The following is a 17,265-nucleotide window of genomic DNA, read 5'->3' as shown; positions in this document are numbered from 1 at the left end:
CTAATTGTGAAGGACACGCTGAGTATTCCATGACAATAATCATTGTTGATAGATTAAACGTCGCTGCTAAACCGATTGTAGAAACAAAAAAATGAATGATCTTATTTTTATATTTACATACACAAAGATAACGCATGCGTAAATCAACCTGACCCTCGCCTTTAAAATTTGGTAATATTTGAGCGGCCAGGAAAAGTACGAGGCTAGGGGGTGGGGCGCAAAGAGAGTAGACCAATGATGATTATCATTCCTTATTGGCTCTGAATGTTGTTCTTGATGTGGCGCGAACTTTAAGAAGAATAATACTGCATGAGGTCATGCGGTGATCACGATTTTTTAAGCAGTCTGATCACTCTTTTCCTTGATTTTCTGCGGTTGAACTTGAATCAAACACTGGAGTAGTTATCATACCTTTACAAACATGATGAATTTGTGCAATCTAGCAACTAAAAACACAGCATTGCACCGGAAAATCAGCAATATTCTTCTCTCATGTCGAAATGGTGCCGACAGAAAAGTTAGCACAACATCAAAGTCGGCTGCAATATTCGACAGATTCAAGAGCAAATCTTCCAATCCGTAAGCGCACAGTTAAGAAATTTTTGGTTCAAATTTGATTTATTTGTATTCATCTTTTTGCAGAAAAGACTTTGGAAAATATAGCATTGTTAAACCTGGCAATGTTTCGCCTCAGCTGATTGTGCCTGACCACATTTTAAAACCTCCTTACGCAGAGACAGCGCAACCTCCACCTCCACCAAAAGAGATTGAAATCCATGATGAAGATTCAATTTTAAGTATCTACTCTGCGTGCAAACTGGCCAAGCGAGTACTGCATTGGATCGGTACAAAACTTGAGGTTAAATTAGAAAAATTTTATGAACATTGTTATTGCACTCACAAAAATTATTTTATAGGTTGGAATGACTACTGATGAAATCGACAAGTTAGTCCACAATAAAATACTTGCCAACAACGCCTACCCTTCTCCATTGAATTATTTGGGGTTTCCCAAGTCAGTCTGCACATCTATCAACAATGTTGCCTGTCATGGGATTCCAGACGACAGACCACTTGAGGATGGGGATATCATCAACATTGATATCACTGTAATTTACTGCTACGTTACTTCAATAATTATTTTACAGCTAAAATATCCACAGGTTTATTTTGACGGGCATCATGGTGACTGCTCAGAAACATTTTTAATTGGAAATGTTGATGAGAAGGGAAGGGAACTTGTCGCAATTGCTAGGAAATGTTTGGACGAGGCAATTGATGGGTGCCAACATTATGAAACCTTCTCCAATATAGGTATTTTATTTATAAAATCCCTCTATTTTTAATTATTCACTTTTGGGCTTGATGCAGGTAACATCATCGAAAATATTGCCAAGAGCAATGGCTATGATGTAGTGCCAGCATTTGCTGGCCATGGAATCGGGAAGTACTTTCACGGACCCCCAGATATTTTGCACTGCCGTAAGATATTCCCCATTGAAATGCAAAGTTTGTTACTATCGTGATTTTTCTCCAGGAAATAATTACTCTGGATGTATGAAAACTGGCATGATCTTCACAATAGAGCCAATAATAACTCCAGGTTCGCGGGAAGTTGAAATCCAGGAAGATGGTTGGACTGCCATAATGGTAGACAACGCAAGAACAGCCCAGTTTGAAGAAACGATATTAGTGACGCCAGCAGGTGCCAAAATCCTAACCAGTTTGGAATAAAGCCTGTCAAGGGTAAATGTTGGAAATAATACTTGAGTCAATTATTTTGAAGATTTTTAATTTTGTAAAATTGCTTGTCATTTTTCACTTTTTTCCAACTTAATCTCTTATTTACAACTCTTAACTTGAGAAGTCCTCTCGTTTCCTGAGATTTTGCATGCATTCACGTGGATAAAAAACCGAGTAAGTTTTCAGTTCCAAAATAAGTCCTTGCTTTGGTGTGCATGCAAATGCTCAATGATTGTGAGGTATAAAAATACAAATGTACACACAATTACACTATACACAGGAGATCTGCTTGTGCAGTGTTTTAAATGCTTGAGCACAACTACTTCTAGTTTCCTTTAAGGGGAGGATGGTGGTCCGTTAGTGGTTGACGTCGTCACGCCAGTAGCGGTTGCTGCCGTTGACGAGGTCACAGACTCCAGCTCCACTCGGTACCTGTTGTACGGGATGTATGGTGATTTTGACAAGTCGTTGTCTGTGAGGATTCGCGTCCTGTTTGGCATCATGTTGTCCCCGAGGCCCATCAGCCAGTCTGTGGTCGACTTCTGCTGGTCCTCGCTGACGTGCACTGATGCCCACTTTTGGTGCCAATCTCTGAACTTCCTTAAGAGCCTTATTGTTACCCTTGGATGAGCCTGCGGAAAATATACCAATAATTAATTTTTTTAATCCATTTTCAATATCCAAAATTTAACTAGCCCCTGCCCTCCTGCATAATATACTGAGTGAGATTTGATGAATTTTTAAGTTTTCACAAAAATGTATATCAAGTGGCAAAGGATCCTACCTCTTTGGCGTTGAGAAGGGCATTCTTTTTAAATAGTAGCGCATCCTTATCCATGAAGAACACTCTACTGTAAGTGATAGGATTAAATCTGCATTCATTGCTATCGATGCTTCCGGATTGCGGGGAGTCGGCTCTAACTTTGCTGCCATCTTTCTTCTTTTCATCATCACTGCAACAATTTGAATATTGGTTAGTCTCTTGTCACACTTGCAACAGTTCAGAAATCACGTACCTTTTGGAGTCAGCATCTTTTTGCTCGTTGGAGCTGGACGGGGAGTCATTGCCACTTGTGCTTGCAGCTGTGCTGCTTCTTTCTTGATTATGGAATCGCTTACTTCGATCAATGTATCCCCTTACACATCTAGGCAAGAAGACCGGCTTGCGGGACAAACGTTCCTTCATTTCGTCTGGTATGCTGTCCATTTCACCAACATACTTTTCGACGTACTCTTCTCGTTTTTCAGCCTCTGCAGGTGCCTCCTGCTCTTCTCCATCGGTGTCAAGTAATTCAACTGTCATTCGACAATCATTCTTATACTACAGAACGGAAAGATTAAAATATGGCCGGTGGACAGGTGCAAGCAACTTACAATAAAGATTTTGTAGCAGTTTTCATCGGTCAAAACTTGCTCAACCCTCTTTTGGTATGCCATTTCAGAGATGGCACTTTGAGCTGCCTTTGAACATGGTCCGCCAGCTGCACCTCTTTTCTTTTCCTCGTTGAAAATTTCTAGGCACTCATGCGAGATATCATCCATAGCCAATTGCTGAAGCTGAAAAGTAAGATTGATCGATGTGTCAGCTCTGAAGGAATATTTCGTGGCATTTTATCATACCTGTCTCACAGCATAAGTAACAACCTTGTCCAACGTGAATGCTATGTATGCATGTATGCCAAACATTTCTCTGAGCGTGTCTTCATACGCGTTGGTATCCATGTTGTTATCAAGAAGATTTTTAACCATATCCAGGAAAGCAGGGTAGTAATCCTCAATATCTATATCACCTTAAACACATACAGAACAAAATTTAATTTTATATCAAAGCAATATCACTATATCTCCCAGAACAATTAAGTTTCTCATGTTCAGCATGTTTCTTTAACCTCTGATTAGAAACACCAGAGCTTACTGTTTCTTACTGATTGCTTTTGCACAGACTCGCTAAGCGAGACACCAATGGCAGCTGTCACACGTTCTGAGTCCTGTGCAAAATGTAAGGCTACAAAAAACAACACTACTCACTCTTTGGCTTCAGCCTCAGGGCGATTGCTGTGGATTCTTTCCTGTCAATCTTGTTTAACGCATCCTCAGCCACTAACTTCTTTGCACATTCGTACATGCGAGTGAGTCTTTCACACAGGATTTGATGCAGCCGCAAGAAGCAGTACCACGTATTGCAGGTCACAAACAAAGTGTAGTGCTCATCCTGCAAAAAGAATTGACGATCAAGGTCACAGATTAACCACAAATAATGAAATTGGAGGGATATGGTTACAATTTTGAGGAATCATAAAATTATGAGTGTTATCAACAAAGATACTTACAGGATCTGATGAAATGGCGTGAGCTGGGGTGGCCAAGTCCTCCTTCCCCTTGGATTCCTCAAAGTTGTTAACGACCGCATTCTGTTTTTCCTTAGTTTCGGATTTGCTAATGTCTACACTGCTGCTCTTCTTGTCAGGTTCTCTCTTGTCCCGGGACTTTTTACTACTGGGCGAGCAGCCTTCAGAGTCATCTTTGTCTGAGCCATCATCGTCTCGTTCATCTTCACTCAAGTCTTGCCGGGGATGGAAGAAAATGTCAGGTAGGACTTGTTTGAGCAAGTGTTTTATGTTCTGCTTGTCTTCCTTGTGTATGCTGGTCTGGCGTTTCACGTGGTGAATCAGCAAGTTGGCAGCGTCATCAAGGATAGACTTGTCCCTGTAGCGAAGGACCATGTGCGGGCCGGTGACATGGTGGTGTCCGTCCTCCGCTTGTTCGTGCCTCTCGTCATACAGAGACTCAATTTCGTTGAAGAGCGCCTTGGATCGCAGAGTTTTCAGATCGTTCTGCTTGAAGTTGATGCCCTGGTGGTCCAGAGACTTGAGATAGTACTTTTCGTTCTGCTCTCTCCAGATCTTATTAAAGCCTTTCTGCGCCTCGCGCCACTCCTCCTCCTTAGCTTTAAGCCGCTTCAACACAACAGGTACTGCAGTACTCGGATTCTTCTTCAGACCCATTATTATGTCTGAAGCCTTATCACCGTAGATTCTTCGGATGGCTCTTTGATGGATGGTAGCCGACGTGCCTCCTAGGCAGTCGTCCAAGTGGTACTTGGTCAGTTCGTCGGGCTGCATCCGAGACATTTTCTTGTTCACTCCCTCCAGCACTCGGATGGTTGCTGAGTTGGTTTCCAGAACCACGTCCAATTCAAAGCGCTCATCTTCGCAACGATAAATAGACTCTTCAAACTGAGTTTTGCGAGAAGTAACAAAGGTTGAGTCCTCTGAGGACCAGGTGGGGAAGGAAACCCAGGTGTCGTTGAGCACTTCCTTGCAGAGAGGAGTACGGCCAGAACACTTGCTGTGGGCGTAGTTCTTTGGAAGAGCACAGTAGCTGGCACCCAGACGCTTGCAAGTTGAATAATCTGGAATAGGAGAGCAAAGATTGATCTCAAGTATAAATTAATTGTTACAGATAGATTATGGTTCTGTTCAAAGTGATGTAACTGTCGCTTAATTTTGACTACAAACCTTAGCTTGAAATGGCTAAGATTTACCTGCTAAGAAAGCATATACTTTTGCAGAACGCTCTCCGGGAGTGTAAAATAATTATTAGCTCCCAGCTATTAGTTCTGCTAACTTTAAAAATTTGAATTAATCAAACCGAACATTAGGCTGTTCATTTTCCAATTGTTTCAAGATACATAAAAATTGATAATTATATGTGATGCATTACCTATTTCCATGGCAAGGTCCCCAGTTGCCCTCTCTTGCCTATTTGAACTGTTGGCAGGAGTATCCATAGCTAGGTTGTTGAGACTCTGGTATGATGCGTTTCCAACCATGCTGTCATTGTGGCCTAAAAACTCTTTGAACCACTTGAGCAGCTCTGGGAAACGGCTCAGGAACGGAGTAACAAGTTGAACAAGTTCGGTGCCAGACACTATTTCATGATTGAAGAGGGACAGACATCTTAAAAAGTTTTCATAAATGTCTGGGTTTTTTAGTGCCTTACGAACCTAAAGAAATAATTAAGTATAAGCATGGTGTAAATTTCGTTCATAACATTTCTGGAACAATTAGTAAGAGTATGCCAGACGCATTAACTTGTTCAATCAACGAAATTATTAACGAGTCTTGCAACTTAAATGATTCCAAATGTATATAGCATAATTAAGTTTGAATTACACCTACCTTGTCGAAAAAGGCATAATCATTCAGACTGCACAACTTTCCAGCCTCTGCCAGAGAGACGTCTCGCAGGCAAGCAGTAACTTTTGGTTTTTTCATGGGCTGGCTTGACGACGAGAACGGAGACGACCTCTTAACTTGGCCAAATTTGCTGCTGGTACTCATGGAGCCCATGCTGATGTTGGACAGGCTAGCATTTGCATTGTTAAAACTTGGCTTCAGTCCCAATGGCTTCTTGTTTGACGAATGATCGTTGCTGAGGCCTTTACTGCCTTGCAGAACAGCTCCCATCTGGAAATGAAATAGACGCATTGTACGAAAAATTCAACAGGAGGAAGCGAGCCGAGTGCGGGCGAAACTGACCAATGCCGCCTGATGACTTGTTGCGTCAGGCAAGAACTGGCCGAACTCTTGAACCAGATCGTCTTGGTTCTCAAACAACTTAGCGACCTGAGCGTACACCTCAGCTTCAGTGAGTTGCTTTCCTGGAGCTGCCATACCATCCTTTACACTGCGTTGCTCTTTCTGATACGCGTGCAGGATGTCTAGGAAGCTTTTGTACTTGTCCGGGGTGCCTTGGAATCGATGCTGCGAATCCATTTGTTGGCAAACACGCAAATAAAGTAACGCAATTACTTACTTTGATTTTGTTCACGTAGTTGATTGCATGGGAGAAATCGACAGGCTGGCTCTGAGGCGTGGGCTGCATTGTTTCCGCTAGCATGGCACCTGCGTGGCCCAGGAGAGAGGGCCCACCACCTACTGCAGCTGGGGCCGTGTTCAACGGTATTGACGGTGGCTGGGACCCACTCTGCGGGTGGTGAGGAGAACTTGATGGCGGCATTCCTGTGGAGTAGCCATGGAGTGACGTTGCCGCATGGTGGACCGCAGCCAACCCGATCGGAGCCGCGCTACTGTCAGGGAAAAAATGAAAAACACTAAGCAAATCAATATCTGGATAGACTATTTTGCATACATCTTGTTATAAATTTTATTCAAATCAAAAATTGGAGGGTGCCATATAAAAATTTCAGTTTCGTTGGCTAAGAAATTATGATTTTAAAAAAATATATCTATGCTGTTGGCCAGAATTCCCTAATAATATTTTCTGTTTTTAAGAGGTGTAATGCTAGAACACTTTTTATGAGGAATAACTGAATTGGTTTGACACAAAAAGTATTTTGTTTGATTGCAAAGCAAGTGAATTTGGAATGTCTTAGTTTACATTTAATCCATCCATTCATGCTTGGTTTACTTGTACTGTTTGCAACCTAAATTTAAAAAAGGTTGGTTTTAAGCACCAAACTGCAACAAAAAATGTGCCTATATTAAGGGTTCCTTTGAACAGGCGCAAAAAATACCGCTATCATTTGAAACCCCGACTAAGATAGTTGGTCCCAATAATTCAAAACCCTCATCTGCTACGCCAAGTAAGCCAAAAATTCTCTTGTAAAATAAATTCAGCTCAAAAGTTTTATTCTACTAACTATGTTTGACCGGGATGTAAGCCATCAGATTATGTTGTTATGCTCCTCTTAGAAGTTATAATGCCATTAAATAAAAAATACACATGGTTTAACCGAGTTTATTTCAGATTTGTAAGACTTATGTTATTGCATGCAATTGAAGCACACAAATTTCAAGCACAAAGCACAATTGCCAGTAGGATTTGAGCTGCCTGCTTGCGCCAGTTAAAGCCGTCCTAAAATTGAATAGGTCGCCTAGGAAGTGAGGGAGAAATTAAAAATCTCATATTTCTACCACAACTTTTATAATAATCAAGCTTTGGAGCATATTTTGCACTAACAATAGTGTTCTTAAAACTATTTACAAGGAAATTAAGATGGCAATAATGTTAAATCTAGGAGCATATTTCGGGGCAATTAGAAACTACATCTTCAGCGGCTTTGAGTAAAAATTGGAATATTAATAAAACAAAAATGATTAAAATCTAGACTGGGAATTTAAATTCTGGCATATTGGTGTTTATAAATAGTGTCAATAAGTAAACTATGTTATGATGAATTAAATCAATGACTGTGCATACCTGGTTGTAGTTAGTGGCTTCGAGGGAACACTCGGAGCTGGAGGTGCAACTGTCTGCTGCGTGACAACCACTGGGACCGGTGCTGGAGGAGCAGCAGTTGTGGGGATTGTTGAAACAATCGTTTGCGTCAGTCCTGTTGCTGACGTTGATATGGGTAGAGTGTGGTGCTGAGTAACTGTCCCTACGCTGTTTGTGTTGGTTGGACTAGGCATGCTGACAGAAACCTGAAAAGCATAGCCCTACGAAACGTCATTAGCGTGTTTTCCCAATTGAGGCTAAATTACAATTTGTTTCTAGCTCTTCAACTCTTCTATATTTGGTAAGTGTAAATAAAAATGGTACCTGGTCGTTTGCTTGCACTTCGATTTTGTACCCGGGAGGAAGGAACGTGTTGAACCCGACTATCAACTCAGGGTGACCCTTGAAGAGATTTGATACTCTTGCAATGACGCCCGGAGTATCAATGCTGCAAGAAAGCAGAGAAAGCACACGTTACTCTAGCGATACTGGGCACACGCACACCGGCCAACTTACCTCTGTGACTTGAACTCCTTCATTATGTCCAAGAAATCGTTGTACACCTGCGGCTGAGAGCCGAATTTGAACTTGACCTGATCCAGGTACGAGAGAGCATCCTCGACTTTGAGGCGCTGGAATTGCTGCTGCTGCTGGCTTTGCTGTGCCGAAGAGAGATTGCCGCTGGGCTGCGTAGGTGGCATGACTGGAACCTGAGGAGAAGCCCCATCGATTGAGCCACTTCTAGAAGGAGGAAGGGGGCGCGACATACTGGGCCTCGGAACTTTGTTGGGCGGTCGGCTAGCCCCAAGATTACGAGATATGACTGCGGAGCTACCAGCTACGGGGGCTGGAGCGCCAGCCGCAGCAGAACCCTGCACAGTTCAAGATGAGGTAAGACACCTCGTGCACAGAGAAAAGCAAGCGGCTCTAACTCGACCAAGAGGGCGCGACCACGCTCGTTTTGGGGTGATAAGGCCGTGGCGTTTGACCTTTAGAGTGCCTAATCACGATCGCATCCCTGTTGATCGGTACTTGGTCATGCAACTACTGCGTAAACGAATTAGTAGCTGTTGGCATCAGCACTAGTAGTGAGAAACAAACTTAAAAGGCCTCGGCAGTTTAGATACAATTAAGACTGGGAGCTCAGGTGGGGGTGGTGGATTGGCAGAAACCAAGAGAAGAAAAAGAGCAGAATGACAACGGAAAATACCTTTGGAGCAGCGGAAGGCACAGGATTTGAGTAACTCTGCACTGGGTACTGGATGCTGCCTGGCATATTTGGCGGCGCAGCGTCGCTCTTGCTTACGACCGGCGAGCTAGTCCTAAAAGCTTGAACTACAGTGGGTCCAGGCGGGCCTAATTATACAGAGTTAGCGCTCGGTTAGAGAAGCAGCGATAGAGGTAAGCGCGCGACAAAGCAAACCTGGAATAGAGTTGGTGGTGAGCACACACTGCGAGTTGGTGGGAATGGAGAGCAAGTGCTGCTGCAGTTGGGGAGCGATTTGCTGAGGGGCTGGCGACTGTCTACTCAACACCACCGTGTGTGGCGGAGCAACTGCACCTAGCCCGGTGGGACCTCTTACCCCTGGAGGGCAGACGCCAGGGCCGAGGGCGGAAGCTGCTGTAGGCGGAACGACACTGCTGGGCTCGGACTGCTTCACTCCTACTAAAAGCTCATCAGCACGCCGTTTCATCGCAAATTACATCTGGGAATCTGCAAAGATAAGAGCCAAAGAGTTAGATTGTGAAACAAACTAGAACAAGGATTGGTAAGTAAAACGGATCTTCGCAGGTGTAAAACGCAATTTTTTGTTTAGAGTTTAGATGCATATCAAATAATTCTACCAATTTGCTTATCCTAACTTTGCAATAGCTTGCTTTTTGGCTTTTCCTATTCCACTGTACACCAATTTTACTGCTCCGGATTTCCCATTGTCTTGCAGACCCAATTCTCTTTGATTACTCTCTTTTTAAGCTTTTCGACGCCCTTCACTGATTCTCTCTCTCGCACCTTCTAAATCCGGCCCTTCCCTCTTCCGACCAGACGAGTCCTTTTGATCCGTTTCCAGCTAGGTCGCAAGCAAACAGCGGGACGCGGGAAGGGCGGCCGTTCCCATTGTAGCGGCATCAATCAAGCGTCGGCGAAAAAGACCATGGCAGTTTTTTTTATTCGCTCAGGGGCTCGGTCAGCCAGCCTCTCGCTTTTGCTTATGTGCATACAGGTTTCTTTCTTTGCGCAGAGTGGACACAATAAACAGGCTGCGTTGTTGCCTCGCATCCCAGCAGCGCCAAGAGCAACAAAGCTGCGGCGGCGGCCCCTCCCCCGGAGGAGAGATTTCACTCGGCAGCGGCCGTCTTCTCCATCGGCAAGCGTAATTGGAAGAAAGTTGCGGCGCAAACACGCTCATTTCGCCAGGCAAACGGCAGCCAACGGATTACACCGACCGAAATAAAACGACGCGGGAGGGGGCGGTGCATTAATCAGCCGATTCGGCGGCGGCAAGGCAAGGCAAGGGGCCCCCCGTCGACGCTCGGTGCCCCCTCGGCCGCTCACTCGGGCTGGCCGTTCTCCAAACACCGAGTGCGCGAAATTATTTCTAGTGCACACCGAGCGAGCGAGTGAGTGCATGGCAACGCCGCTGCCGCTCTACGCCTACTCGGCGGCTCAATCGATAGCCGCTGTGCGCGCATGCCAATGTCATCTCACCAAACTGGCGGATCAACACGGCCGGAGCACTGGAATCTCGACCTTATGCACCAGACGGCCGCGTTCCGGGGGTAAACACAACCCGAACCCCGACACCGGACCCCAGGACCCACGGGCCGCGCGGCAGGCTCGACCGGCCGTTCGGGGGCGGTGGCACCGGCCGCTCCGGGGGCCGCGGCCAAGCGGTGGGGTGCGGGGGCGCGAGAGGGGGCACCCTGAGCGCCTCCAAAATGGCCAGCGGACGCAAGGGGGCCGCTCGCACCGCACTGACTCAGCTCGACGGCGACCACCCCGGACCCCAGGAGGAGTGACGAAATGCTCTCGAGTTGTTTGGGAAATAAACGCCGATGTGCACGACGCACAGGCCCCCATTTTTTTCCTCTCGGACTGGCAAGTCTTTGCTAGCTTTTAATATTTCGCACCTCCACCGGAAATTCTTGCCCAATGATGCAACGTGCAACAGACGGATCCCGAATGCAATTGTCCCGAGCAGAGCAACGCCAGCATCACGCTTCGGTTGTGGGTGACCTTTAGAATCGAAACGCTAGCCACAACAGCCCCTCGGGAGGATTACGTTCAGATGCTTTCCAACAGGCAGGTTTTCGACCATTTTAGAAGCCAACTGAATTTTCCGCGGAAAATAGACCGATTTTAAAGCAGAGGACCCGAAACTGTTCAAATTTGCAATCAAACTTGCTAGAAAAATGGCGTGGCCTGAATGAAACCCGCAGGAGTCGCTATCAAAACTGCTTGCGTCGCAGAAAGATGGAAAAAATTAGTGTACAAGAGAATGAAAGTGGGCCTCGCACACACAAGCATTTGCATGCGTTGTGAAATGTGGGACGGGAAGCGGCTGTGGACGGCCGAAAATAGGGCCGAAAGACTCACCGGACTCGATTCTATGTGAAATTCGACTGCGACCAGGAGAAATACTTGAAAAACACAGACAACCGCTGTTTCCGAACAGAAATTTTCACTGTGACAGCAGGTGATAGGAACATGGCTCACTCTCTGCTGCTGTGTGCTGCTTGCTGCCTGCCTATTGCCAGGAGGAGGGGGGGTGAGGGAGCGGGTCGGTTCATTCCGTGCAGCAGCAGCGGCACCAGCCAGCAAAATGGACTCCTCCAAACAAAGGGTCTTTCAGCGGGTCTCGCTAACCCAGGGCGACCCTTCGAGGTCGTAACGACCTACACCCTCCGCAGTGGCAGGTCAGTCGAGCCGACGCCGACCGGTTCGGCGCTCGGCCGCGGGTTGTCGGGCCGAAATCGGCGTCGGTGCGGTTCAGTTCTGCCGGACTCCCCTCACGAGAAATCGACTCGTCCGCTGCTCAAGCGGCGGAGGAAAAAATAAAAGTTCCCCTCTCTCCCCTTGCGTGAATGTGTCTTCTGCTCACATATTTTTCTATATACCAAGTTACCAACATACACCTATATGTGTACAAACGGAGGGATTCGAATATGATCGTCGACTAATTAAAGAAAAAATACACTGTCGCTCGCGAAGGGTTAATTTGCGGTCGCGGCGCACTGCCCGAGAGCGTATGGAAATTACAAGTTTAGAGAGCGCTGTTTGCCGGGAATGACTGAGAAGCGGAAAATCGAGCAAGGGGGCCGATCATATGATCATAATAACAAAACTAGAAATGAGGCCGAAACACCTTCTTTCCTGAATGAAATCACCCCCCGACCTCCGGAACACGTAATTTGAGCTTGGCGTGACCCAATATCGAGTAGAGTCTTAATATTTAGAGGAAAAGTGACTTGGCTTCTTCGGTTAAAGTGTCTAACTGGATTTAAGCGTTATTTAGGTCTTAGAGTCGCGGAAACCCTGTTTTTACTCAAGGAAACCAAGCACACCGTAGCTTTAAACAAGGGGAATAGCAAATAAGCAATTAATCGGAAATTAAGGAACAATTTCAAGACAAGTTTCGTCGGGAGTAAATTCCCGCTACGAAAACAGATGATCGGACTTGGCTGGGGGCCTAGATTTAATCTCGCTTTTAAGGCGAATAAGAAAAGTTACGAACTTAACTAACGGGATGATCCGACTCAGGAAATATTTTAGAATTTTTGTCGAGGCACATACCTGAATTAAATTTGCCGATGCACTCAGAAATCGCGGATTTTTCAGCTACAGATCTTGGGGCATCCGCCATAAAGGTTTGCCACTAAATTTTGATCGCCGTGACGTCACATTGTTTGGGGTAGGAATCCAACCAATCACTGAGCTGCAAAGAGCGTATGTCCGTCCCACCACGCAACAGCAGTAGCGGCACGGTTTGAATAGCGAGGAGTTGGGATTCAGAGGAATTTTTCTCGATTTAACTAAGGCTGTTTCGCTTGCAACCGATATGTACTGCGCGAGATTCTTGACTGAAAAATTACATTGACAACACATAGCTTCACGAAAAGAGAATGGTCGACTTTTCTTTCATAAGTTGAACTTATTGCGCACGGCCATCAAAATCTTGTCATAGTAGAAAATTTAAATGCCAATAGATGGCAATAGATATTAGAGGTCATTGACCTTGAATGAATGTCATTTTTTGTGATTGAATTTTTTTCAATTTTCATAAATCATTCCCGGGCAAGACTTGTGATGCTTGAATCGAAAATCTTGAGGCGAAATAAAATTTAAACTCCATACATCTAAGTGTGTGCTACTTCTACCAATAATTTTTAATCGTTAATATACAGAAATTGTTTACAGTTCTTTTTCAATGCTTACACATAAAGCAGTCAAGCTATGCATAACAGAAATATCTAGGTATTTCGGGTATTTCATCACAGTTTGCTACAAATTTAAATTAATGACTTGAGTGAATGTTAGAGGTCCATAGAATTAATCAACTTGGGAACAAGTAATGGAACAATTGATGTGGAATAATTATATAATAATATCTCAACTAAACTTAATGCAATTAGTGTCTTTCTTGAGAGTCTGAATGCCTATTTCTCACTCTTTTCTTTCACAATTACATCTTCAGCAATGGCATTCTAGTAAAACCAATTGTGAAACAGAATTGAGTTGTCTGATTATGATTATCTATAGAATTCATTTGGTACAAAATATTGAGGGTGGCCATTTCTCTCCGCTAGCCTCACTTTCCCAATGCCAAGCAATTCACCCACAAGCTGCAGCCGCACTCAAACAGCGTTCCTCGCTAAACACAGCTTTGGGCTGGCCTTTCTCACGCTATTGGGTCATCGTCGTCATCTGGTCCTCGAATCAGCACATCATTTGTTCTTCGAGATGCCATCATCCTTTGAGTGAAGACCCTAGCTCTGCCGGGCCAGTTGTATCTGTGGCCCAGGTAAACGAGTCCAATGGCCAAGCCTAAAATAAGCACAACAGGCACCAAGACGTGGCTGACTACAGCATCATCTGGAAAATAAAGTTAAATTAATCAAATTGTATGTTTTATGATTTTTTTCTCAAACAATCAAACATTGAGGAATCGGGTGGGATCCTCGAGGGACCCCAAAGCTTCTTTTAAAGCTGTATAACTTTTTAAAATACAAGTGGAAAATCTGATATTTGCCTATTTTGAGTCCTTCTAAGCTATACTAAAACTCAAAGAATTTTTTTCTTTTGGTTTTATGGAAATAATTGACTTTCTGCAAGAGGCTTAGCATGGATGGGATCGTTCAGATGCCCCAGACATCATTAATTGATCCCAAGATCACAATTATTCACATATCAGGATGAAATTCACAGGGTAGCACCTTAACAATGAATAATTTAAAAAGATAACAGGTTTTTTCATAATTTCTGACCTCCTTAGACCATAATTAATAACATATCAGGTTAAAAATTTCATGATTGTACTTTGAATAAATTCATTAAAGGGCGAGATACATGAAAGACCCCTTGACTGCAAGGTCCGACCCTGAAAATTTGAACCTTGATATTATGTCCATAACTGTGGTCTCTGGAGAGCAAAAATAATGCATAAACGTGCTATTTTTTAAAGGGGTTGAACATCATGGAGGGTGAAAAATTTCACTCCGCTATTTAGCTGACCTTGTCAAGGTGCTGCCATGAAAATTTCATCCTGATATATCAACAATTTTTGTGATCTCAGAAGCGAATGATGTCTGGGGTCTCTGAAGGAGATTATCCTCGCGTTGAGATGAGTAACAGCTGTAATCCTCAAGGGTTAAACAAATATTGTGCAAGTGCAAGCATAATATAATTTGATAAAAATGAAAAATTTAACAAATCAAGTAATGTTTTGATTTGATAAAACTTGAAGTTTCTTTCCAGAAAACACTAAACAATACAGCTGTCTTTTTAACGAGCACGTTTAAGCATCAACATCGTGAAAGATAAAGAATTGATAAGCACGTTTCACGTTTCAGTCAGTACTTATTAAAGAAGCCTGGAAAACAAATAATATTCCAAGCAATGGAAGGTTAGAAGTTGTAGGGGCTCATGTCCAATCTATACTCTAGGCACTGCTATTAAGAATTGGCTTTCTGAAAAGAAACTTTTAAGAAGCTTGTTCGAGCAGATATATGACTCTTTGACAGAGATTATTATATAATGGAGCTACATTGAGATTGGATTCCAAATATCGTTTCTGATTTGATAGATTAGTGTCTACTGCTAACACACAGCTCAAAACTCAAGCATGTTTGTGGTTTTGTTTTATCACGTGATCTGATAATTGAAGTTGTGACGACTTAAAAAATCATGCAATACAAAGTTTGTCTAAAAAGTTAACAATTCCATGGGTGAGATTTTTGTTTCTTTGATCATTTAATATTATTTGAAAAGAAAATTAACCCATAGCAAGATGAGGATAGCAAGTCAGGAAATTATCAGAAAACATGGTGGGAAACTAGAGCAAGTGTTTAACTATTGTTATTTTAATTAAAATTTGAATGCTGATTGGAATAAAAATCCAACATTGCAACCCACAACTTAAAAAAACAGACTGAAAAGAGTCAAGCAAAGGGTTGGCAACTACTAAAGGATGTGTTAAATAAAAATAATTCTAAACGCAGCTTGTTGACAAACAGAGGGTATAAAGCATTAATTTTTCAGCGTCTATTGTTAAAATACTAAGATAAGAATGTAACGGTGCAATTTATGACTCTGTATATAGTTTTGTTATTTTTTCATGTGACTTCCTCTCTTTCAAAATTCTTAACAAATAAGATATAAACAAATTTCCAACAAACAATTTCCATACGTTTTGTGGGTCCATTAATGTGTGGTGAAGCAGTCGGAAGGCTTCCTGGGGTGGTGGTGGGCAAAGCATTCTGCTCGGTGCATTCTCCGCTACTCTTCCTTTTGAATCCTGGCACGCACTTACAAACTCCCACCGAGGACTTCTGTTGATTCTGCACGCACAGCTCGTTTTGGCCGCACGACTCAATGTCACTGAACCTGCAGGGCTCGTCCTTATCTGCAAAATTAACACCTGGTTGATCGATTGGCGTTGCTCAGGGCAAGGCAGCTCACCTGAGGAGGCGGCCTGTACGAGCAGGCAAGTGCAAACCAGGAAAACGAGGTTCTGAGGCGCCGTCGGCAGCATTTCGGCAATGTGTGAGTGGTCGACGTCGACGCACGTGCGGAGGAAACGAAGTGAACGCGCAATCGGCGTTATTCGGCGACAAATTTTCGGAAGGTGGCTGTGGCTGTTCTCAGCTGCTCGATCGCGCCTGTTACTCTTCTTGCTACTTCTGTGGTCATGGCAGGAGAAAACATCGCCAGTCCGCATGCGTCGCTGATGCGATGACACACCGTCATCATTTTAGCTCGCGCTCCCTCTGCTCTATTGTAATTATTTGAAGCGAAGAGCTCAAGAGCACACATAACGCGCAGTTTAAATAAAATTATTTTTAAATTTGCTGCACCGACCGCTTACAAAGCAAATATTTAGCATTATCTCCTCTGCTATTTTTTCCACCTTTGCTCTTGCCTGTGAGTTGTGCGTTGGCTTCCTGTGGTTTGCATGCCATCTGGCAAACAAAAAGTTAATATTATTTTTATCACTTTTTCCTCTTGCATATTACCATGCAAGAGGCACTTTTTCCACCATTCAATTTATCGCTCTTGAATCCCTTCTTTAATTCTTTTATCATCATAAAATAAGCTCGTGGTTCCTAGATTTGTAAATATTTTAATTCATAGGATTTATCTGCTAATACAAGTTAATTTATTATTAAAATCAATCAATTATTGTAAATCAATACTTCATCTTACTTCAAGAAGCTATTTCGTCTAACGGTTGCATAATTAATAAGGCACACTACTATATTATCATACAATTAGACTCAAACATTTAACTTAATAGCTGATTGTTCAATTTTTAACTTTGAAATTTGTGATAAGAAATTTTACATATATATTTTTCATATTTTTATTTAAATTGGTCCAAATATAAAATGCAGTTTAAACGTTGTATTATGAATTCATCAAATACTTTTTTTTAAATTTGGCTCTGCAGAATTTTTTTTTAGTAAGTTCATGTTCACGTTCACAGTCGCAATTTGTAAATTCATTCTGGCCTAATAATAATAGTAGTATAGTTAAATAAATTAAATCAAATGAGCTTGAAATCC

The 17,265-nt window shown here is 43.2% G+C and overlaps 3 protein-coding genes across 8 annotated transcripts; 1 reads left to right on the top strand and 2 right to left on the bottom strand.

The window, feature by feature from the left end:
* Positions 1-297: 297 nt before the first annotated feature.
* On the top strand, positions 298-3,064 carry LOC135934548 (methionine aminopeptidase 1D, mitochondrial). Its single transcript, XM_065476389.1, has 6 exons — positions 298-579; positions 643-859; positions 918-1,109; positions 1,164-1,314; positions 1,372-1,482; positions 1,538-3,064. The coding sequence occupies exons 1-6, from the start codon at positions 422-424 to the stop codon at positions 1,732-1,734; spliced, it is 1,026 nt and encodes a 341-aa protein (XP_065332461.1). The 5' UTR covers positions 298-421; the 3' UTR covers positions 1,735-3,064.
* Sin3A (SIN3 transcription regulator family member A) lies at positions 1,776-12,919 on the bottom strand. 6 transcript variants are annotated; one of them, XM_065476384.1, is made up of 17 exons: positions 12,779-12,919; positions 9,410-9,700; positions 9,197-9,342; positions 8,503-8,858; positions 8,311-8,434; positions 7,969-8,207; positions 6,562-6,859; positions 6,285-6,509; positions 5,925-6,212; positions 5,467-5,749; positions 4,074-5,155; positions 3,772-3,955; positions 3,364-3,533; positions 3,118-3,300; positions 2,760-3,064; positions 2,528-2,696; positions 1,776-2,375 (listed from the first exon to the last, which is right to left on the bottom strand). In XM_065476384.1, exons 2-17 carry the CDS (start codon positions 9,678-9,680, stop codon positions 2,079-2,081), a joined length of 4,620 nt encoding a protein of 1,539 aa, XP_065332456.1. In that variant the 5' UTR covers positions 9,681-9,700; positions 12,779-12,919; the 3' UTR covers positions 1,776-2,078. The 6 variants fall into 6 exon arrangements, with proteins under 6 accessions (XP_065332456.1, XP_065332454.1, XP_065332457.1 ...); XM_065476382.1 differs by lacking the exon at positions 12,779-12,919 and adding an exon at positions 11,582-11,964; XM_065476385.1 differs by lacking the exon at positions 12,779-12,919 and adding an exon at positions 11,582-11,963 and having other exon boundaries at positions 6,562-6,835.
* Positions 12,920-13,342: 423 nt separating this feature from the next.
* Positions 13,343-16,422, bottom strand: LOC135934549 (uncharacterized). Its single transcript, XM_065476390.1, has 3 exons — positions 16,163-16,422; positions 15,891-16,106; positions 13,343-14,077 (listed from the first exon to the last, which is right to left on the bottom strand). The coding sequence occupies exons 1-3, from the start codon at positions 16,419-16,421 to the stop codon at positions 13,884-13,886; spliced, it is 669 nt and encodes a 222-aa protein (XP_065332462.1). The 5' UTR covers position 16,422; the 3' UTR covers positions 13,343-13,883.
* Between the last annotated feature and the right edge of the window lie 843 nt (positions 16,423-17,265).

Source organism: Cloeon dipterum, chromosome 1, assembly GCF_949628265.1.
Source record: "Cloeon dipterum chromosome 1, ieCloDipt1.1, whole genome shotgun sequence".
NCBI classification, from domain to species: Eukaryota; Metazoa; Arthropoda; class Insecta; order Ephemeroptera; family Baetidae; genus Cloeon; species Cloeon dipterum.
This window is presented reverse-complemented; position numbering and strand designations above follow the sequence as displayed.

What these genes read in the sequence shown, in the direction of transcription:
- LOC135934548 (XM_065476389.1), top strand. Translation starts at nt 422, where the DNA reads ATGATGAATTTGTGCAATCTAGCAACTAAAAACACAGCATTGCACCGG. An exon ending in GGATCGGTACAAAACTTGAG is followed by an intron (nt 860 to 917) that starts GTTAAATTAGAA and finishes ATTATTTTATAG; the next exon opens with GTTGGAATGACTACTGATGA. An exon ending in TCATCAACATTGATATCACT is followed by an intron (nt 1,110 to 1,163) that starts GTAATTTACTGC and finishes AAATATCCACAG; the next exon opens with GTTTATTTTGACGGGCATCA.
- Sin3A (XM_065476384.1), bottom strand. Translation starts at nt 9,680, where the DNA reads ATGAAACGGCGTGCTGATGAGCTTTTAGTAGGAGTGAAGCAGTCCGAG. An exon ending in CAAGTCATCAGGCGGCATTG is followed by an intron (nt 6,213 to 6,284) that starts GTCAGTTTCGCC and finishes TTTCATTTCCAG; the next exon opens with ATGGGAGCTGTTCTGCAAGG. An exon ending in CCTGAGGCTGAAGCCAAAGA is followed by an intron (nt 3,534 to 3,771) that starts GTGAGTAGTGTT and finishes TATGTGTTTAAG; the next exon opens with GTGATATAGATATTGAGGAT.
- LOC135934549 (XM_065476390.1), bottom strand. Translation starts at nt 16,421, where the DNA reads ATGCGGACTGGCGATGTTTTCTCCTGCCATGACCACAGAAGTAGCAAG. An exon ending in CGTACAGGCCGCCTCCTCAG is followed by an intron (nt 16,107 to 16,162) that starts GTGAGCTGCCTT and finishes TTAATTTTGCAG; the next exon opens with ATAAGGACGAGCCCTGCAGG. An exon ending in CATTAATGGACCCACAAAAC is followed by an intron (nt 14,078 to 15,890) that starts GTATGGAAATTG and finishes TTTATTTTCCAG; the next exon opens with ATGATGCTGTAGTCAGCCAC.